General features: G+C 40.6%; 1 protein-coding gene across 1 annotated transcript in view; it reads right to left on the reverse strand.

Moving 5' to 3' along the window:
• Positions 1 to 20127, reverse strand: part of LOC132888723 (serine/threonine-protein kinase 32C-like) — a 212250-nt gene that overhangs the window by 118849 nt on the left and 73274 nt on the right. Inside the window, exon 2 of the mRNA XM_060924807.1 lies at positions 8463 to 8614. Within this exon, the coding sequence (XP_060780790.1) occupies positions 8463 to 8581 (119 nt within the window). The 5' untranslated portion in view covers positions 8582 to 8614. The remainder of the gene's footprint in view (positions 1 to 8462; positions 8615 to 20127) is intronic.

Here is a 20127-nt window from a genome sequence, read left to right on the forward strand (position 1 = left end):
GGTTAGGCGCTGCTCGCTTTTATTCGACACTGGATCTAACAAAGGGATATTGGCAGATCCCCTTGACTCCTCTATCCCGAGAGAAAATGGCCTTTTCCACACCGTTTGGATTACACCAATTTGTCACGCTCCCTTTTGGGTTGTTTGGGGCACCTGCTATGTTCCAGCGGCTTATGGACAGGGTCCTCTGCCCTCACGCTGCCTACGCGGCCACCTATCTGGACGATATAATAATCTACAGCCATGATTGGCCGCGGCACTTGGACCACCTGAAGGCCATTCTAGAGTCGCTGAGGCGAGCGGACCTCACAGCTAACCCAAAAAAGTGTGCAATTGGGTGGGTGGAAGTACGGTATCTGGGGTTCCACTTGGGTCATGGGCAGGTACGTCCCCAAATTAACAAGACTGCAGCGATTGCGGCCTGCCCGAGGCCCAAGACCAAAAAGGAGGTGAGACGGTTCCTGTGGCTGGCTGGCTATTATCGTAGGTTTATACCTAATTATTTGGACGTCACCAGCCCGCTAACCGATGTCACTAAAAAGGGGGCTCCAGATCCAGTCCAGTGGCTGGAGCAGTGCCAACAGGCCTTTTCTGAGGTAAAAGCTGCACTGTGTGGGGGCCACTTTTACACTCCCCTGACTTCTCTCTCCCTTTTATTTTGCAGACTGATGCATTGGACAGAGGGCTGGGGGCCGTTTTGTCCCAGGAGTTGGAGGGCGAGGAGCGCCCCATGCTGTACATCAGCCGGAAACTCGATGCGTGAAAGCAGGTACAGCACAATTGAGAAAGAGTGTCTTGCCATCAAGTGGGCGGTCCTCGCCCTCCGATACTACCTGCTGAGGCACCATTTCACTCTTTGTTTGGACCACATGCCCCTCCAGTAGCTCCACTGCATGAAGGATGCCAATGCGTGGATCACCCGTTGGTATCTCGCCCTCCAGCCATTTAAGTTCGAGGTGGTCCACAGGCCGGGGGCACAAATGGTGGTGACGGACTTCCTGTCCCGTCGCGGGGGGGGAGTCAGCTTCAGGCTGGACGGCATCCCCCGCCTGAGTTGGGCGGTGGGGGTATGTGGCAGCAGGGGCGTGGCCAAACAGCAGTCTGTGAATGGAGGGCAGGGTCGGGGAAGGTAAGTGGATAAGTCATTCCACCTGCTGTCAATTAATGTGTGCATGTGTGTGTGTTTGTTATAGGGAGGGAGCATAAAAGGAGGGGGAGAGCAGAGAAAAGGGGCTCCCTCCCGACCACAACGCATGTGTGTATGTGTAGAGTGAGTGAGTGAATGGATGAATGAAAGCAAGCTGAAAAGCTAGTAATAAGTGAAATAAAGAGTTTGTGTGTGACCATCAACTCGCCTGTCATGCTTCTGTGCTCCACCCACATCAGGAACTGCCACAATATATGTCATGCTTTTATATCTTTATATCATCTGCAAGCCATGGCTTATATCTGATCTATATCTACATTTATATCTGCACGATTTTATGCATTGTGATGCTGCCACATGATTAGTAGATTGATAATTGCATAAACGAGTAGGCGTACAGTTGCTCCTATTAAAGTGGATGATGAGTATATATATTTACCCCCACATGCTCTTCTGTAAAGTGAAATAATGAGGTGGCTTAATAGTTTGTTTCTCCTACTGCTCTTTGGAACAGTTGCCATCAGCAAGTGTATATTCATAAAGCATTTAAAAGATAAATGCCTACCTCTTGAGCTTTAATGGCAATGTGCTATGGATGAACAACTTGCAAGTGGCCTCGGAGTCTTAGGAAAAGGGAAATACATTTTCCTCTGTGGAACAGTCATTCTATCTTGCATGAAATTAACATCCAGCCACATGGCAGTTGCAGGTAAATTTTGCCCCTGGCAAGTAACTCTTAATTTCCCTGCTACTTTGGTGAGCAAACTAGTGATCAAAAATGAAATAAAAAGTCTGTTTAAGCCACTCTTAGGAAAACAATGTCCATGAAAGATGAATGTTTTTATTCACATCCTTGGAACCCTACTTGAAAGGGAATTCTTCTGTTGTAAGGTTCTGCATAAAAGCTTTAAAAGCTTCTGCAGAGAGACAAATGAAAACCACAAAATAACAACCACAAAATAGAAACACTCTATTGGTTAATTTGTAATTGTCATGGATCCCCCCCTTCGTCCTACGGTTCCTTTGACAACATGGCTAAGGGTTTATATTTGTTTTGATTTCTATTTTAGTCCTGTCTCTGCCTTCTGTCCTGTCATTGGCTTATTATCTGATCATCGTCACCTATTTTGTATAAGTCCTTGATTAATTTGTCTATTTACTCTTTACCCTATTGTGTCTGTGTACCATTGTGAAGTCTAGTTCAGTGGTTCTCAAACTTTTTTCACCAAGTACCACCTCAGAAAATACTTTGCTCTCCAAGTACCACCATAATGACCAACATTAAAATACAGTAGCGTAGTAGGTCTAAGTATTCATTAAAAACAAGGCGGAGGTTTTATTTAACAAGTATATTTAATATTGTCATCTCTCTGGCTAATGGCAAACACAGCAGTTCCCCGATTGTGTGCGGCTTACCGGCTCTGGCGATCAGGAGGCTGGCACAATATGAAGCTTCCTGTGCTTTGGCTATGGGTGTACCATAGGACAGAATGGTGGACTTGGACTGCTTCAGTTCATCACGTTTTCGTAAAAAAAAAAAAAAATCCGTTGGTTTGTCCTTTAGTGCTGTGTGTTTGGTTGTAAGATGTCGTTTGAGATGCGATGGTTTCATGGACTCCTTGCTCAGAACATCGCCACATACAACACACTGCGGCCTGGGCAGCTCCTCTGTCCCGCTCCAAATGAATCCCAGTTTTATGTATTTTTCGTCATACTTCTTCCTCACTGGTTTCTGCCGTTTGCTAGCAGCTCTGGGGATGGTTTTGCCACTGTCGTTAGCATCTGCGCTCGGCTCACACACGTCCTCTTCAGTTCTCCCTCTCTCCTGATCCACGCTCCCATTCGCGAATTTAAGCCACGACAGTAATTTTGTCGTACTCGTCATAATTAGCAAAGCCACCTCCACCTTTTCCCATCACAGCCTAGTCTACCAATGGCGGATAACCGTCTGTCAGCGGAACCGGCGGGAATGCGTACGTACGCTACGTATGGCTACCCAGAAGCACTTGCAAACTTTTTAAAATTATTAACTTAATTTGTATCTCCTTTCAATTTCTTGTCATCGGTTGATAAGATATTTTCATCCATTCGGATATTATGTAGTATTATATAGTATTTGACGTTTTTTTTATTTTTATTTATATTTAATTAAGTGATTCTTTGGCGTACCACTAGAATGGAGCCCGCGTACCACTAGTGGTACGCGTACCACAGTTTGAGAATCTCTGGTCTAGTTCATTGTTATTGTTTGTTTCTAAGCCTTGTGTTTCCATGTTCTTGTTCCTCTTTCTTTTGACCCATGCCAGCTTATTTAATTTACATTTTTGGCCCTGCCAATGATTATCTTGACTGCCTGTGTGTCTGCCTGTCTCCAGCATGGATCTCTGACTGGATGGAGTGCCGTAATTCCAGTCCATTTGGTTGTGAAAGTTTTGAGATTATGAAAGCTGCGCTTTTTTCAATTGCAGCATACAGGGCAGAATTCACATGGTGGATCTGCATGTGTCATGCCCCACAGCTAGGAGCAAGGCTTCAATCAGCTCCCCCCAGATATATTAACATCTGCAGAGTGAAGCGATAGCTTAAATGCAAGCAGTAGATAACTAACAAATTTCCTGGACATGCCAGGCATGAGGCAATATCATAAAATCTTTTTGGAACACTACTGATGTGCCTGTACTCTGTATTCAGGCAGCATGTATCTGCTGCTTCATCTGGTGAGACCACCAGCATGTGCCTGTGCTCTGAGCCTTGCTTAGACCTCGGACTATGATTCCTGGATTGAACGTAAGAAAACCCATACTGAGGTTGAGGCATTTCATCCAGCTTCATCAATGCACATATTATAGTAATGGTTTGTAATGGTATTTTATGTTATCATTAAAGGTTGATAAAACAATATAAATGGTTTATTCACTGACCTGTCACTGATTGATTCTTTTATTTAATGGTTGTGTGATTCTAATCCTTCCGACAGTCCAATTGTCTCTGATGGCAACTTTGTGGTAACAGCTTGTTGTTTATATTTTAATGTAAACAACATTTATATTGGGGAAGCCATGGCCTGATGGTTAGAGAAGCAGCTTGAGGAATAAAAGGTCACCGGTTCAATTCCTTAGACTAGCAGGAATGGCTGAGGTGCCCTTGAACAAGGCACCTAACCCCCGACTGCTCCCCAGGCTGCTCTGGGTATGTTGTATGTTGCTCTGGATAAGAGTGTCTGCTAAATACCTGTAATGTAATGATATTAGAGGCTGATATTTGCATCTGTATTTCAGACTGACTGCAAAGGAAATAAGAAATCATTGATGTGTAGAATGATTATTTGGACAGAACTAGCATTTATGGTAGCTCTCCATGTGCAGGGACATTCACTTATCTTAACTGGTCTTTGGTAGCGAGCATGTAAACGCTACTTACATATGAAACTATTGTTCTATGAACACCAGAGAACTTCCAGGGAGAACCGCTTGGATAGCCTTTGACCTTTCAATGAAGTCACAGGCAGTGTACATCTGCTGAGACCACCAGTGACATGATACAGATATGAGCAGCAGGTGTGTGACCCACGCCAGTCTACATGTGATCAGACATGTTAGCTAAAGCTAGGTATATCTGTCAGTCCAAAACCTTTAAAGCTTTCAAATTTTGAATGAAATGTTTGCATTGTGTGTATTTAGTGGGCTGCATTTCACTATCCATTTCTGTTCAGGCTAATACCATTTGGAGGACGGCTGTCACAGAGCTGAGTTAAAGCCTGCTAGCAGTGCATGCAAACTGGCAGATGTCAAGCCAGACTCATTACTACTGGGCACTACTGAAGCTAGAATTAAATACTTCGGTTCAACTGTTGGTTCACTATGAATTTAGCTTAAATTGTACAGCATAGATAGATAGATAGATAGATAGATAGATAGATAGATAGATAGATAGATAGATAGATAGAGTGGTGCTTGAAAGTTTGTGAACCCTTTAGAATTTTCTATATTTCTGCATAAATATGACCAAAAACATCATCAGATTTTCACACAAGTTCTAAAAGTAGATAAAGAGAACCCAGTTAAACAAACGAGACAAAATATTATACTTGGTCATTTATTTATTGAGGAAAATGATCCAATATTACATATCTGTGAGTGGCAAAAGTATGTGAACCTTTGCTTTCAGTATCTGGTGTGACCCCCTTGTGTACCAATAACTGCAACTAAATGTTTCCGGTAACTGTTGATCAGTCCTGCACACCGGCTTGGAGGAATTTTAGCCCATTCCTCCATACAGAACAGCTTCAACTCTGGGATGCTGGTGGGTTTCCTCACATGAACTGCTCACTTCAGGTCCTTCCACAACATTTTGATTGGATTAAGGTCAGGACTTTGACTTGGCCATTCCAAAACATTAACTTTATTCTTCTTGAACCATTCTTTGGTAGAACGATTCGTGTGCTTAAGGTCCTTGTCTTGCTGCATGAATCACCTTCTCTTGAGATTCAGTTCATGGACAGATGTCCTGACATTTTCCTTTAGAATTCACTGGTATAATTCAGAATTCATTGTTCCATTAATGATGGCAAGCCGTCCTGGCCCAGATGCAGCAAAACAGGCCAAAACCATGATACTACCACCACCATGTTTCACAGATGGGATAAGGGTCTTATGCTGGAATGCAGTGTTTTCCTTTCTCCAAATGTAATGCTTCCCATTTAAACCAAAAAGTTCTATTCTGGTCTCATCCGTCCACAAAACATTTTTCCAATAGCCTTCTGGCTTGTCCATGTGATCTTTAGCAAACTGCAGATGAGCAGCAATGTTCTTTTTGGAGAGCAGTGGCTTTCTCCTTGCAACCCTGCCATGCACACCATTGTTGTTCAGTGTTCTCCTGATGGTGGACTCATGAACATTAACATTAGCCAATGCGAGAGAGGCCTTCAGTTGCTTAGAAGTTACCCTGGGGTCCTTTGTGACCTTCCTGACTATTACAAGTCTTGCTCTTGGAGTGATCTTTGTTGGTCGACCACTCCTGGGGAGGGTAACAATGGTCTTGAATTTCCTCCATTTGTACACAATCTGTCTGACTGTGGATTGGTGGAGTCTGAACTCTTTCGAGATGGTTTTGTAACCTTTTCCAGCCTGATAAGCATCAACAACAGTTTTTCTGAGGTCCTCAGAAATCTCCTTTGTTTGTGCTATGATACACTTCCACAAACATGTGTTGTGAAGATCAGACTTTGATAGATCCCTGTTTTTTAAATAAAACAGGGTGCCCACTCACACCTGATTGTCATCCCATTGATTGAAAACACCTGACTCTAATTTCACCTTCAAATTAACTGCTAATCCTAGAGGTTCACATACTTTTTCCACTCACAGATATGTAACATTGGATCATTTTCCTCAATAAATAAATGACCAAGTATAATATTTTTGTCTCATTTATTTAACTGGGTTCTCTTGATCTACTTTTAGGACTTGTGTGAAAATCTGATGATGTTTTAGGTCATATTTATGCAGAAATATAGAAAATTCTAAGGGGTTCACAAACTTTCAAGCACCACAGTAGATAGATGTGTAGATGTGTGTGTGTGTATATATATATATATATATATATATATATATATATATATATATATATATACATTCATATATATATATAGAATAAAATATTCTATCCACATTCACTGGATATGAGCAATTACGCACTCTGATTGGCTATTCTACTACTATATGAGCTATCATATTATTATATGATTTGCTATCAGCTCATATACCATGAGAAGAGAAAAACAAAATGGCAGAGCGTGTTGCTGAACCAACCGAGGACAAAATAAAAACTCGAGTCGAAAACAAAACCCCCCAAAATTATCAAGTATTTAAAAGAAAAAGAAATAGCTCAAAGAATATAGTTGTCCCTCCTAATATTGCCTGTTCCACAATCCAGCCCAGTTAGTGGCGGTATTGCACCTTTTAGTTGGTTTGCCAACCACCAAAAAAACCCTAAAGAAGAAGAAGAAACACCCCCAACAATTAAAAAAAAAAATCCCAACAAAATATGGAATAAAAGTATTTGATGGGAAGAACATATCTTTTTTATTTTTCAAGAATTATTATTATAGCATTTTTCAGAAATTGCTACGGTCATTTCGCCGGTTTGTTTACATTCTAAGCGGAAATTATTTTGTCAGCCGTTTTGTATAAAGTTGTTATAGAATTTGCAAAAAAAAAAAAAAACGCTCTGTTTCTCAAAATTCAGTGAATGTGGATATAATAAAACAGTTATTCCACTCAATCACGTCGTACATGGCTTATAGCTGGCTCAGCGCTACACGCCTCATCAGCTATCAGCTCATGTACAACTCGATTTTGTGAAATAATTGTTTTATTTATATATCTCTCAACATATATTCTTGCACATTTTTGTGTTTCAGCTTGTGCTTGGATTTGTTTCGTAAGAATTCCATTGTACTGCGTGACGGACTGTTTCCTGTTCTTGAATCTTGTGGCTAATTTGCATCATATTTTACAGGAGTGAATTTTGCTCACAATCATACACAGAGTGGTGTTTAATTGTAATAATGAACTGTTGTATGATTGGAACAATCAATTAAGCTACAAAGCCCATTTTGAGCCCTGTTCTTGATGGAAATCCAATCAGAGAAAATAAAATAATTATTAATAAGACCACTTACTGAGACCCTGCGACTGAAATTAAATTTCACGTTAAAATTGCATGAGACAGGGGAGAACCACACTATAATAGCAGGTTGTAGCAGTTACAGAGAGAAAAGATTTTATAATTAGAATGATAAAAGTTCCAAATTCACTGCACTTCATTATTAATAACTTCCATCTGTGTGTGCCTGGAGTACTGAGACACAAGTACTGAGGCGGGATAAGCATTTTGCCTATCTTGAAATACTGTACGTATGAAAGAACAAATCATGTCCTTGATCACATTTGTGTGTTTTCTGGAGTGGATGGCAAAATAAAAAACCGTGTGTGTGTGTTTGTGTGTGAGTGTGAGAGACAGAGAGAGAGAGAAAGAGAGAGAGAGAGAGAGAGAGAGAGAGAGGTGATGATTACCTGAACATGAAACAGGAGGGATGACTTTGTAATTGTGACACCAAAAATGCCTTACTAGCCAAATATGCACTAGCAGGAGAGGTAACGTGTGACAGCAAGAGAGAAGGAAACATAGCAGATATAACCATGCATATATTACAAGACACTTTCAAAAGCACTCATGCAGACAGCATAGCCATATAACCATCATTCTGCATGCAGTATAGATAAAAAAAAGTGAAAAAACACAGGATAGTCACCAGAGGTTGACTAAAAAAACATGTTCAATGTCCTGTAGGATCTCTAGCTCTCTAAAGACGTTTCGGACCTCGTCTCGCTCTATGCATTGCTGTTTGTTCATGTACTTCATGGCGTACATCTTCTCAGTGTCACGCTTCTGCACAATACACACCTGCAGAGGAGAGCACACACACACACACACACACACACACACACACACAGAGTGAGACGATTTACAAAGCCGTAAAGATGCACCTAGACATGAACTGTTAAAGATGACATTTTCCACAAGTATTCTTCTTAACATCATGTCTGTTATTTCTTATGATTGGCACAAACTGTTTTAAGGTATAAATAGTTTATGGATATCTGTCCACTGTGAAGGCTTACATAATCCTCCAATACAGAGTTGCTAGGTCTACACTTTTTTCCTTTTTCAGAAGTGTCACTTCTTTGGTGCCAAATAGGTCATTATACAACGAATATGAGCAAGAAAGAAAAGAAAAGGAAAGAAAAATATCTGCCCATACTGTTATCCACTTTGTGTAAGTGTGAAATGTAACCCACCCACAAGTGTTAGTGGTTTTGTGTACAATGTAAAGTGATAAAACCTTTGGTGATATTCTACATGAGCAACCATTAAAATAACAAGTGTTGCCAGGTAAAACAAACCTCGCCCGGCAGCACTTCTTTTATACCTATATGTTGATAATGGTAATATTTCTCAATCATCAGCTGTCAGGGTATAGTCCTATGAAAACCCATAACCTTGAGTTTGGCATTTCAAGGTCACTCAAGGTCAAAGATCATGGTGCCAAATGAAAGCCCATATGGCACTTCCTAGAAGTTGATAATGGTAAATATCTGTCTGCCATCAACCGTTTTCAAGTTATTGCCCTCTGAAGATCTGTGACCTTGAGTTTGACCTTTTAGGCTCACTCAAGGTCAAAGGCCATATGGGAGTTCCTATATGCTCATAATAGTAAACATCTGTCTATCAGCAACCGTTTTTGAGTTATAATGGAAAATATGTTATTTTGACTGATGACCTTGACACCCCCCCACACACACACTTTTAACCCCCAACTGCTACAGAGACTGTCCAAGCTACCCCATCATACAGCATATGGTTGCAAGCAGAATTGAATGATGCACATTTTGGTTTGAAGTCAAAATGATGAATTTGAAGAAAGTTATTGAAAAAAAAAGATTTTGACCTTTCCAGTGACCTTGACCTGATTACTCCCAAAATTTAATCAGGTAATCTACGGACCATTGCCCACCTACCCTGAAAATCTGAAGTCAATTGATGCAACCATCTAGATGCTAGATTATTAAGACAGACAGACACACAAACAGACAGACAAACAAACAAACAAACAAACAAACAAACCGCACTGATTACAATACCTCACCCTGCTTACTCTGTCGAGGGTGAGGTAATAACGGATCAAAGGGCACTAATGAGCACACATTGATCCATAATTTACCATTTTGAGAGCTGGTCCTGAATCGCTCTCTCTTGAATTATATGTCTGATTATATCATTATTAGTTCTGATTCATGAATGTCTATGATTAATGCAGAAATTGTGCCCATTTTCGGTCTAAAAAGAGAATTTTAAAATGTTTATCATTTTATCAGAGATGCCTTTGAATGTGAAAGATGACCTTTATTTTTGCATAATATAATTTGCATATGCGAACAATAGCCCAGTAGAGCAACAAAGAGGCTCCCCACTGGGCCAATCAAATGGTTCACTGCAGCTCAAGAAATATAAGAAAAAAAAAGAAGTTGATATGCCAAAATAAAAAACAAACAACAACGACTTAAGGTCTACAACCCCGATTCCAAAAAAGTTGGGACAAAGTACAAATTGTAAATAAAAACGGAATGCAATGATGTGGAAGTTTCAAAATTCCATATTTTATTCAGAATAGAACATAGATGACATATCAAATGTTTAAACTGAGAAAATGTATCATTTAAAGAGAAAAATTAGGTGATTTTAAATTTCATGACAACAACACATCTCAAAAAAGTTGGGACAAGGCCATGTTTCCCACTGTGAGACATCCCCTTTTCTCTTTACAACAGTCTGTAAACGTCTGGGGACTGAGGAGACAAGTTGCTCAAGTTTAGGGATAGGAATGTTAACCCATTCTTGTCTAATGTAGGATTCTAGTTGCTCAACTGTCTTGGGTCTTTTTTGTCGTATCTTCCGTTGTATGATGCGCCAAATGTTTTCTATGGGTGAAAGATCTGGACTGCAGGCTGGCCAGTTCAGTACCCGGACCCTTCTTCTACGCAGCCATGATGCTGTAATTGATGCAGTATGTGGTTTGGCATTGTCATGTTGGAAAATGCAAGGTCTTCCCTGAAAGAGACGTCGTCTGGATGGGAGCATATGTTGCTCTAGAACCTGGATATACCTTTCAGCACTGATGGTGTCTTTCCAGATGTATAAGCTGCCCATGCCATACGCACTAATGCAACCCCATACCATCAGAGATGCAGGCTTCTGAACTGAGCACTGATACCAACTTGGGTCGTCCTTCTCCTCTTTAGTCCGAATGACACGGCGTCCCTGATTTCCATAAAGAACTTCAAATTTTGATTCGTCTGACCACAGAACAGTTTTCCACTTTGCCACAGTCCATTTTAAATGAGCCTTGGCCCAGAGAAGACGTCTGCGCTTCTGGATCATGTTTAGATACGGCTTCTTCTTTGAACTATAGAGTTTTAGCTGGCAATGGCGGATGGCACGGTGAATTGTGTTCACAGATAATGTTCTCTGGAAATATTCCTGAGCCCATTTTGTGATTTCCAATACAGAAGCATTCCTGTATGTGATGCAGTGCCGTCTAAGGACCCGAAGATCACGGGCACCCAGTGTGGTTTTCCGGCCTTGACCCTTACGCACAGAGATTCTTCCAGATTCTCTGAATCTTTTGATGATATTATGCACTGTAGATGATGATATGTTCAAACTCTTTGCAATTTTACACTGTCGAACTCCTTTCTGATATTGCTCCACTATTTGCCGGTGCAGAATTAGGGGGATTGGTGATCCTCTTCCCATCTTTACTTCTGAGAGCCGCTGCCACTCCAAGATGCTCTTTTTATACCCAGTCATGTTAATGACCTATTGCCAATTGACCTAATGAGTTGCAATTTGGTCCTCCAGCTGTTCCTTTTTTGTACCTTTAACTTTTCCAGCCTCTTATTGCCCCTGTCCCAACTTTTTTGAGATGTGTTGCTGTCATGAAATTTCAAATGAGCCAATATTTGGCATGAAATTTCAAAATGTCTCACTTTCGACATTTGATATGTTGTCTATGTTCTATTGTGAATACAATATCAGTTTTTGAGATTTGTAAATTATTGCATTCCGTTTTTATTTACAATTTGTACTTTGTCCCAACTTTTTTGGAATCGGGGTTGTAGTATTTAGGAGAAATCCATATGCACGTCCTTTGAATGAGTCAAGGCCAGATATAGATGTTGCCAACAATGTGATCAGGAAGGATGAAACCTTTCTCCAGTGAGTTGGTTCTGGCGTCCAGTATGGTGAGTGCATGGTCTGGCACTGAAGTGCTAGACCTTGTCACACGTCTTCTCTTCAGTGGAGGAGGGAGTAGCATGTGAAAGTCTGTTGGACAGTGCCTGGTATGCATTCTGTAGAATGCTGATAATGTAGCGACTTGGCATTTGTGGGACAGGCTAGGAAGGGAAAATTGGGTGTGGGCAGTGGCTTCATCTATACCTATGATCTTGAGTGCCTTTCATGCATTATGTGTGAACATTATGTTCACAAAAGGATGATGATTAAAATCATGATCATGGGTCTTAAATGGGGGTCATTTGTTCTGACAGCAAGGCGACAGTAAAGGTTACCTTGTCCAATTATTATGCAAATGAATATGTTATGGGGTGCATAACTATGATTCCTCCTTGTCATGAAAAATGTGGGAGAAAAGAAGAGGCTGTGGTAATGTGCTACTCCGTGAGAAGTATTTTTCACAAAGGGAGCATTAAGCTTTAAGTTGTTTGGCTCTCATTAACTTTTTTCTTTTTTCGTTATGCATAATTAAAACTGCTTTGTTGGAGAAATCCTTGAATACATGTTTCTATGAGTGGTATTTTTAGACTGATTTATCTTTAATCATCCAGCTGTCTATATAAATTGTGGGAGCCCAAAGCATAAACAGCTCCTCCTTCCTCACTGCATCCCCACACAACACACTATTCCCTTATTATGACATTTTGTTCTAAACTATTCCTTGCAGTATCTCATTATGTAAACAGCCTTTATCACTGGTTACATCTGGCCATTTTTCTCATCTCATCTCATTATCTGTAGCCGCTTTATCCTGTTCTACAGGCAGGCTGGAGCCTATCCCAGCTGACTACGGGCGAAAGGCAGGGTACACCCTGGACAAGTCGCCAGGTCATCACAGGGCTGACACATAGACACAGACAACCATTCACATTCACACCTACGGTCAATTTAGAGTCACCAGTTAACCTAACCTGCATGTCTTTGGACTGTGGGGGAAACCGGAGCACCCGGAGGAAACCCACGCGGACACGGGGAGAACATGCAAACTCCACACAGAAAGGCCCTCGTCGGCCACGGGGCTCAAACCCGGACCTTCTTGCTGTGAGGCAACAGCGCTAACCACTACACCACCATGCCGCCTGGCCATTTTTCTGACTTATATAACTCTGCTTAACCCTGTAACATCAGCTATGACCTGCTTAGTATCTTCTTCACTTCGTTCATTTTATGATCTGAACATAAAACGCTACTAGCTATACAAGCATCCCGCTCACTGCTGAAGAACAGGCATTGCTCAGTCAGGACAAGCTGTTTAACTCTGGGATTGTGACAGGCTTCCTGGTGATTCCAGATGTTTCCCCTGGATCATATAAGTGTCAAATATAAAGTACATTTAAAAAAAAGAGATCCTTTTATAGTTATTTTTTTTAAATTGCTAACACACTAAAATTGATACTCCAAACACAATTCTTCAAAGCTTGACATCAGTTACTATACTGATAACTCTTTTTGTAAGCAAACTCTAGACACAATGTCTTGAAACACACACTTTTTTTCAAGTGTTACTGCAAAGCACACTTAACCTCATGCTGTCTTACATAACACACTGCCACTTAAAACACTGAGCTCCTGTACATTCAGTGCAACACAAACAGTCCACAGCTGTTATTGTCGAATCAGAAACGAGCTTAATTCTCAACATTCTTTGTTGAATCAACCAATGAGGGAGCTATTAAGCAAAGCGAATGCATGGATAAAAGGGGGCATCAGTGATAGAGATATTTGTTTGACTTGTTCTTCAAACTGGTACAGGCAATCCTCATTGCTACTTGTTTTGGTTAAGTGAAATCCTTGAGATATTATCTTCACTTACAATTTTTGCTCTCTGCTTAATGAAGCTTATGTTGACCAGTAATGTCTTTCTTCTTTTCATGAGACTATGATCCAGATGGGTGACGTAATGGTACAGAATGTCTCTCTTTTTTCATACAATAGTGTAGTCTAAACCAGTGATGTAATGCTTCATCACCCATTTACATTATACTTACATAACTATAGGGGTGTTCACACGGCAACTTTTACTCCGGTGTAGCACCGGGGCTGCCCCGGTAGAGCGTTCACATGGTACAAAGTTATACCGGTGTAGCCCCTGAAAGCTGCTTAAACCGGTGCAAATCTAACCCTGCTCGGGAGGTGGTTTAAGAAATTTACTCCGGAGTAAATGCTAGTTTACGGGGCAGCACCGATATAAAATGGGACGTCTGAACGCTACAGGGGTAGACTCGCTACGCGTGAGGAGAGTTGATTACATGCGGGCATTGCATAATTTGCATCCTGGTATTTTGCGCTTCCAAAATGGCGAATATCAACAACAACAGAACTGCGTGTCTTCCAGTGTTGCCAGATTTGGCAGTTTTAAGTGCATTTTGGCGGATTTGAACATATTTTGGGATGGAAAACGTCAGCAGTATCTGACAACACTGGTGTCTTCATCCACGTTGTTTTCCCGGCGCTTGGTGATGCCATGACAACCGGGAAAAAGAAGTACATTTTCACGCATGCGCATATTTCATTTCCGCATTATTACTATCGGAAATGATAGTAATAATGATAGGAAATGATAGTAATAAAAGGAAATATCAAAACTTTATTACTATCAAAGGAAATGATAGTAATAAAGTTTTTGCTACTATAACACGGTCGCAGAAACTGCCGTGTGAACGCAAGTGGGGCTGCACCGGTGCTAACACGCTTCTCTCTAGTAAGCAGGGTTGTGACGTGTGAACGCTGCGCAAAATTTACACCGGTGTAAGATATATCGCAACAAAATACATCGGTGCAGTATCGATGCAAATATGTGCCGTGTGAACACCCTATTAGCCTCGTCAATTAAATCATCATCATCTGCCTTGTGGCTACGCTATTCTGTTTGTTTATGACAATGTTTTGATGATTGCATTTTTTATTTTTATTTTTTTGTTTATTTATATATTCTTTACTGTTCAGAATAAAGCAACCAATCAATCAATCAATCAATCAATCAATCAATCAATCAATCAATCAATCACATAGCTACAACACACTCTTGAATGCGAATATATACTCGTGTTTATCCTACAATAAACTGAGAACAGCTCTGAGCAGCTGTATCTGTGTCAGTGGCTGTTTGTTCCTGGATCGATCTGTGAGGCAGAATCTCTTAGGCAGCAGAGGTCTACATCCCTAGATCATACTCTGTCAATTCAACCTCCTTCACTACAGACAGATCAAAACCTAACAATCAGCTAAGCTCTAAGTTTGGGAAAACGGAGCTCAACAACCAGCCAAGAAATAGAGAAAGAGGAAGTGGAAGAAGGGGTGAGAGGAAAGGAGTGGGTCAAAGGATAAGAAGAAGGAGAGGAGGAAGAGGACGATGACGACACCAAATTACAAACGACATCAGAACAACAATCATTGACCCTGTACTGTTTCATGGCATAACAATACACATCTACTGACATTTCTCAGTGATCTTAGAGGTGCTCTGATGGAACTGGAACATCAGAAACAGGGTCAGCCAGAGCAGTCGTATGTGATCATTCAGGATAATGTCAGTTTCCATCAGAATATTCAAGTCTGGGAATGGGTTAACAATAATGCTCGATTATACCTTCCACCTTATTCGCCATTCCTCAACCCGATTGAGGAATTTCTCAGCATGGCGGTGGAAGGTGTATGACAGACAGACATCCATCCATCATCGGTAGCCGCTTATCCTGTACAGGGTCACAGGCAAGCTGGAGCCTATCCCAGCTGACTATGGGCAAGAGGCAGGGCACACCCTGGACAAGTCGCCAGGGCTGACACATGGAGACAAACAACCATTCACACTCACATTCACACCTACGGTCAATTTAGAGCCACCAATTAGCCTAACCTGCATGTCTTTGGACTGTGGGGGAAATCGGAGCACCTGGAGGAAACCCACGCAGACACGGGGAGAACATTCAGCTGCCAGACTCAAACCCAGGACCTTCTTGCAGTGAGGCGACAGTGCTAACCACTACACCACCATGCTCCCCACAGACATCCATATGGAAGATAAAATTTACTTCATGCAATGGTGTTGGTTTGTAATGATCTAGCCTTAGAGTCCACCCTAGGGTGGATGTAGGATGTAGTATGTGATGTGCTTCGACAGGATGTAGAATAATTTATACATACATACATACAGTATATCTAAACTGCATCTTGGTTCTTTTCATTTGCTTTTTTATACTATTCTTTTTTTGTAGGGAGTGCATGGTTCAAAAGACTTGTGCAACACTGTAAAATATATAACTGTTGAAAAAAATGAAAAACTTATGTTTGCACTGTTTTTGTCTTCATAGTAGAATTTTATACAAGTAATTGTTGTCTTATTTACAAATTCATTTACTTAAGGTTTGTAATTCATAACATTAGAACATCTTTGCTTTGGCTACAGTGTTTTAATTGATTGTGCTAGTGTCAAGAACAACCCCAATTCCAAAAAAGTTGGCATGTTGTGTAAACTGTAAAGAAAAACAGAATGCAATAATTTGCAAATCATGGAAACCCTATATTTCATTGAAAATAGTAAAAAGATAACATAGCAAATGTTGAAGCTGAGAAATTTTATTGTTTTTTGAAAAATATATGCTCATTTTAAATTTGATATCAGCAACACGCTTTAAAAAAGTTGGGACAGGGGCATGTTTACCACTGTGTTTCATCACCTCTACTTTTAACAACACTCTGTAAACGTTTGGGAACTGAGGAGACCAATTGCAGTAGTTTTGAAAGAGAACTGTTGTCCCATTCTTGCCTGATATTCAATTTCAGTTGCTCAACAGTTCGGGGTCTCCTTTGTTGTATTTTGCACTTCATAATCTGCCAAATGTTTTAAATGGGAGACAGGTCTGGATTGCAGGCAGACCATTTTAGCACCCTGACTCTTTTACTATGGAGCCATGCGGTTTTAATATGGGCAGAAAGCAGTTTGGCATTGTCTTGCTGAAAGAAGGAAGGCCTTCCCTGAAAAACATTTTGTCTGGATGGCAGCATATTATTCTGAAACGTGTATATATCATTCAGCATTAATGATGCCTTCCCAGATGTACAAGCTACCCATGGCATGTGCACTAATGCACCCTCATATCATCATAGATGTTGGCTTTTGAACTGTACACTGATAACAAGTCGGATGGTCCCTCTCCTCTTTAGCCTGGAGGACGTGGTGTCCATGATTTCTAAATAGAATTTCTACTTTTGATTCATCAGACCTCGGGACAATTTTCCACTTCGCCTCAGTCCATCATAAAAGAGCTCGGGTCAAGAGAAGGTGGCAGTATTTCCGGATATTGTTTATATCTGGATTGCATTTGTGGATGCAGTAATAAACTGTTTTCACAGACAATGGTTTCCTCAAGCATTCCTGACCCCATGCAGTGATTTCCAATGCAGACATGTGTCTGCTTTTAATGCAGCGTCTCCTGAGGGCCTGAAGATCACAGGCATCCAATGTCAGTTTTCAGCCTTGTCTCTTGTCTACAGAGATTTCTCCAGATTCTCTGAATCTTTTCATGATATTATGTACCATAGATGATGTGATCCCCAAATTCTTTGCAGTTTTACATTGAGGAACGTTATTCTTAAATTGTTGCACTGTTTGCCCATGCAGTTTTTCACTGAGTGGTGAACCCATCCCCATCTTTACTTCTGAGAGATTCAGCCTCTCTGGGAGGTTCTTCCCCAATCATGTTACTGACCTGTTGCCAATTAACCAAATTATTATTTTTTATCATTACACAACTTTTTCAGTCTTTTGTTGCCCCTGTCCCAACTTTTCTGAAACGTGTTGCTGACATCAATGTCAAAATGAGCATATATTTTTCAAAAAACAATGAAATTTCTCAGTTTCAACATTTGATATGTTGTCTTTGTACTATTTTCAATGAAATATAGGGTTTCCATGATTTGTAAATCGTCATATTCTGTATTTATTTATGTTTTACACAGTGTCCCAACTTTTTTGGAATTGGGGTTGTATACATGCGTGCTTGTGTGTTTTGATGACAAAGTTTCATTTTGGGCAAAGTTCACATGGTTTTGAGTGAATTGTTGGGTTTTGATGGACAGAGATACATTTTGGAAAATAGAGTTTTTAGATTTGTGTTTAGTGTTTTGAAAAAAAGGTGACGCGGTTACACAAAATTTGTTTTGGGAATGAAAAAAAACAAAACAAACCGTGTAATCTCTTTCTTCTTGTAATCTGCTGTGATCTGCAGCACAATTTTGACAGGTAGTGTTGCTGCTCCACAGGTGCAAGGTTGCTGGATTGTTCTGGAGCTTGGATTCATGTCTGTAAGGAATTTGACATATACAGTGGTGCCTGAAAGTTTGTGAACCTTTTAGAATTTTCTATATTTCTGCATAAATATGACATAAAACATCATCAGATTTTCACACAAGTCCTAAAAGTAGATAAAGAGAACCCAGTTAAACAAATGAGACAAAAATATTATACTTGGTCATTTATTTATTGAGAAAAATGATCCAATATTACACATCTGTAAGTGGCAAAAGTATGTGAACCTTTGCTTTCAGTATCTGGTGCAACCCCCTTGTGCAGCAATAACTGCAACTAAATGCTTCCGGTAACTGTTGATCAGTCCTGCACACCGGCTTGGAGGAATTTTAGCCCATTCCTCCGTACAGAACAGCTTCAACTCTGGGATGTTGGTGGGTTTCCTCACATGAACTGCTCACTTCAGGTCCTTCCACAACATTTCGATTGGATTAAGGTCAGGACTTTGACTTGGCCATTCCAAAACATTAACTTTATTCTTTGGTAGAACGACTTGTGTGCTTAGGGTCGTTGTCTTGCTGCATGACCCACCTTCTCTTGAGATTCAGTTCATGGACAGATGTCCTGACATTTTCCTTTAGAATTCCCTGGTACAATTCAGAATTCATGATGGCAAGCTGTCCTGGCTCAAATGCAGCAAAACAGGCTCAAACCATGATACTACCACCACCATGTTTCACAGATGGGATAAGGTTCTTATGCTGGAATGCAGTGTTTTTCCTTTCTCTAAACACAACGATTCTCATTTAAACCAAAAAGTTCTATTTTGGTCTCATCCATCCACAAAACATTTTTCCAATAGCCTTCTGGCTTGTCCATGTGATCTTTAGCAAACTGCAGATGAGCAGTAATGTTCTTTTTGGAGAGCAGTGGCTTTCTCCTTGCAACCCTGCCATGCACACCATTGTTGTTCAGTGTTCTCCTGATGGTGGACTCATAAACATTAACATTAGCCAATGTGAGCGAGGCCTTCAGTTGCTTAAAAGTTACCCTGGGGTCCTTTGTGACCTCGCTGACTATTACACACCTTGCTCTTGGAGTGATCTTTGTTGGTCGACCACTCCTGGGGAGGGTAACAATGGTCTTGAATTTCCTCCATTTGTACACAATCTGTCTGACTGTGGATTTGTGGAGTCCAAACTCTTTAGAGATGGTTTTGTAACCTTTTCCAGCCTGATGAGCATCAACAATGCTTTTTCTGAGGTCCTCAGAAATCTCCTTTGTTCTTGCCATGATACACTTCCACGAACATGTATTGTGAAGATCAGACTTTGATAGATCCTTGTTCTTTAAATAAAACAGGGTGCCAAGTATAATATTTTTGTCTCATTTGTTTAACTGGGTTCTCTTTATCTACTTTTAGGACTTGTGTGAAAATCTGATGATGTTTTATGTCATAGTTATGCAGAAATATAGAAAATTCTAAAGGGTTCACAAACTTTCAAGCACCACTGTATGTGTGCATGGTGCCTTACGATGGAATGGTGTCCCCATGCAGGTAGCTATAGATTCATTGCAATTCTGACCAAGTTAAAGCATTTACTGACTGAATCAATTAGTAAATTGCTAGTCCTATACCAATACACAAGCTACCTGTGCTACACTATATGGCCAAAAGTATATGGATGTGGACACTTGACTATCACACCCATATGTGGGTCTTCTCCAACTGCTGCCACCAATTTGGAAAAACACAATGTTATAGAATGCCTTTGTATGCTGTAGGATTATTATTTCTCTACACTGGAACTGACAG

This window comes from Neoarius graeffei, chromosome 7 (assembly GCF_027579695.1).
Source record: "Neoarius graeffei isolate fNeoGra1 chromosome 7, fNeoGra1.pri, whole genome shotgun sequence".
NCBI lineage: Eukaryota > Metazoa > Chordata > Actinopteri > Siluriformes > Ariidae > Neoarius > Neoarius graeffei.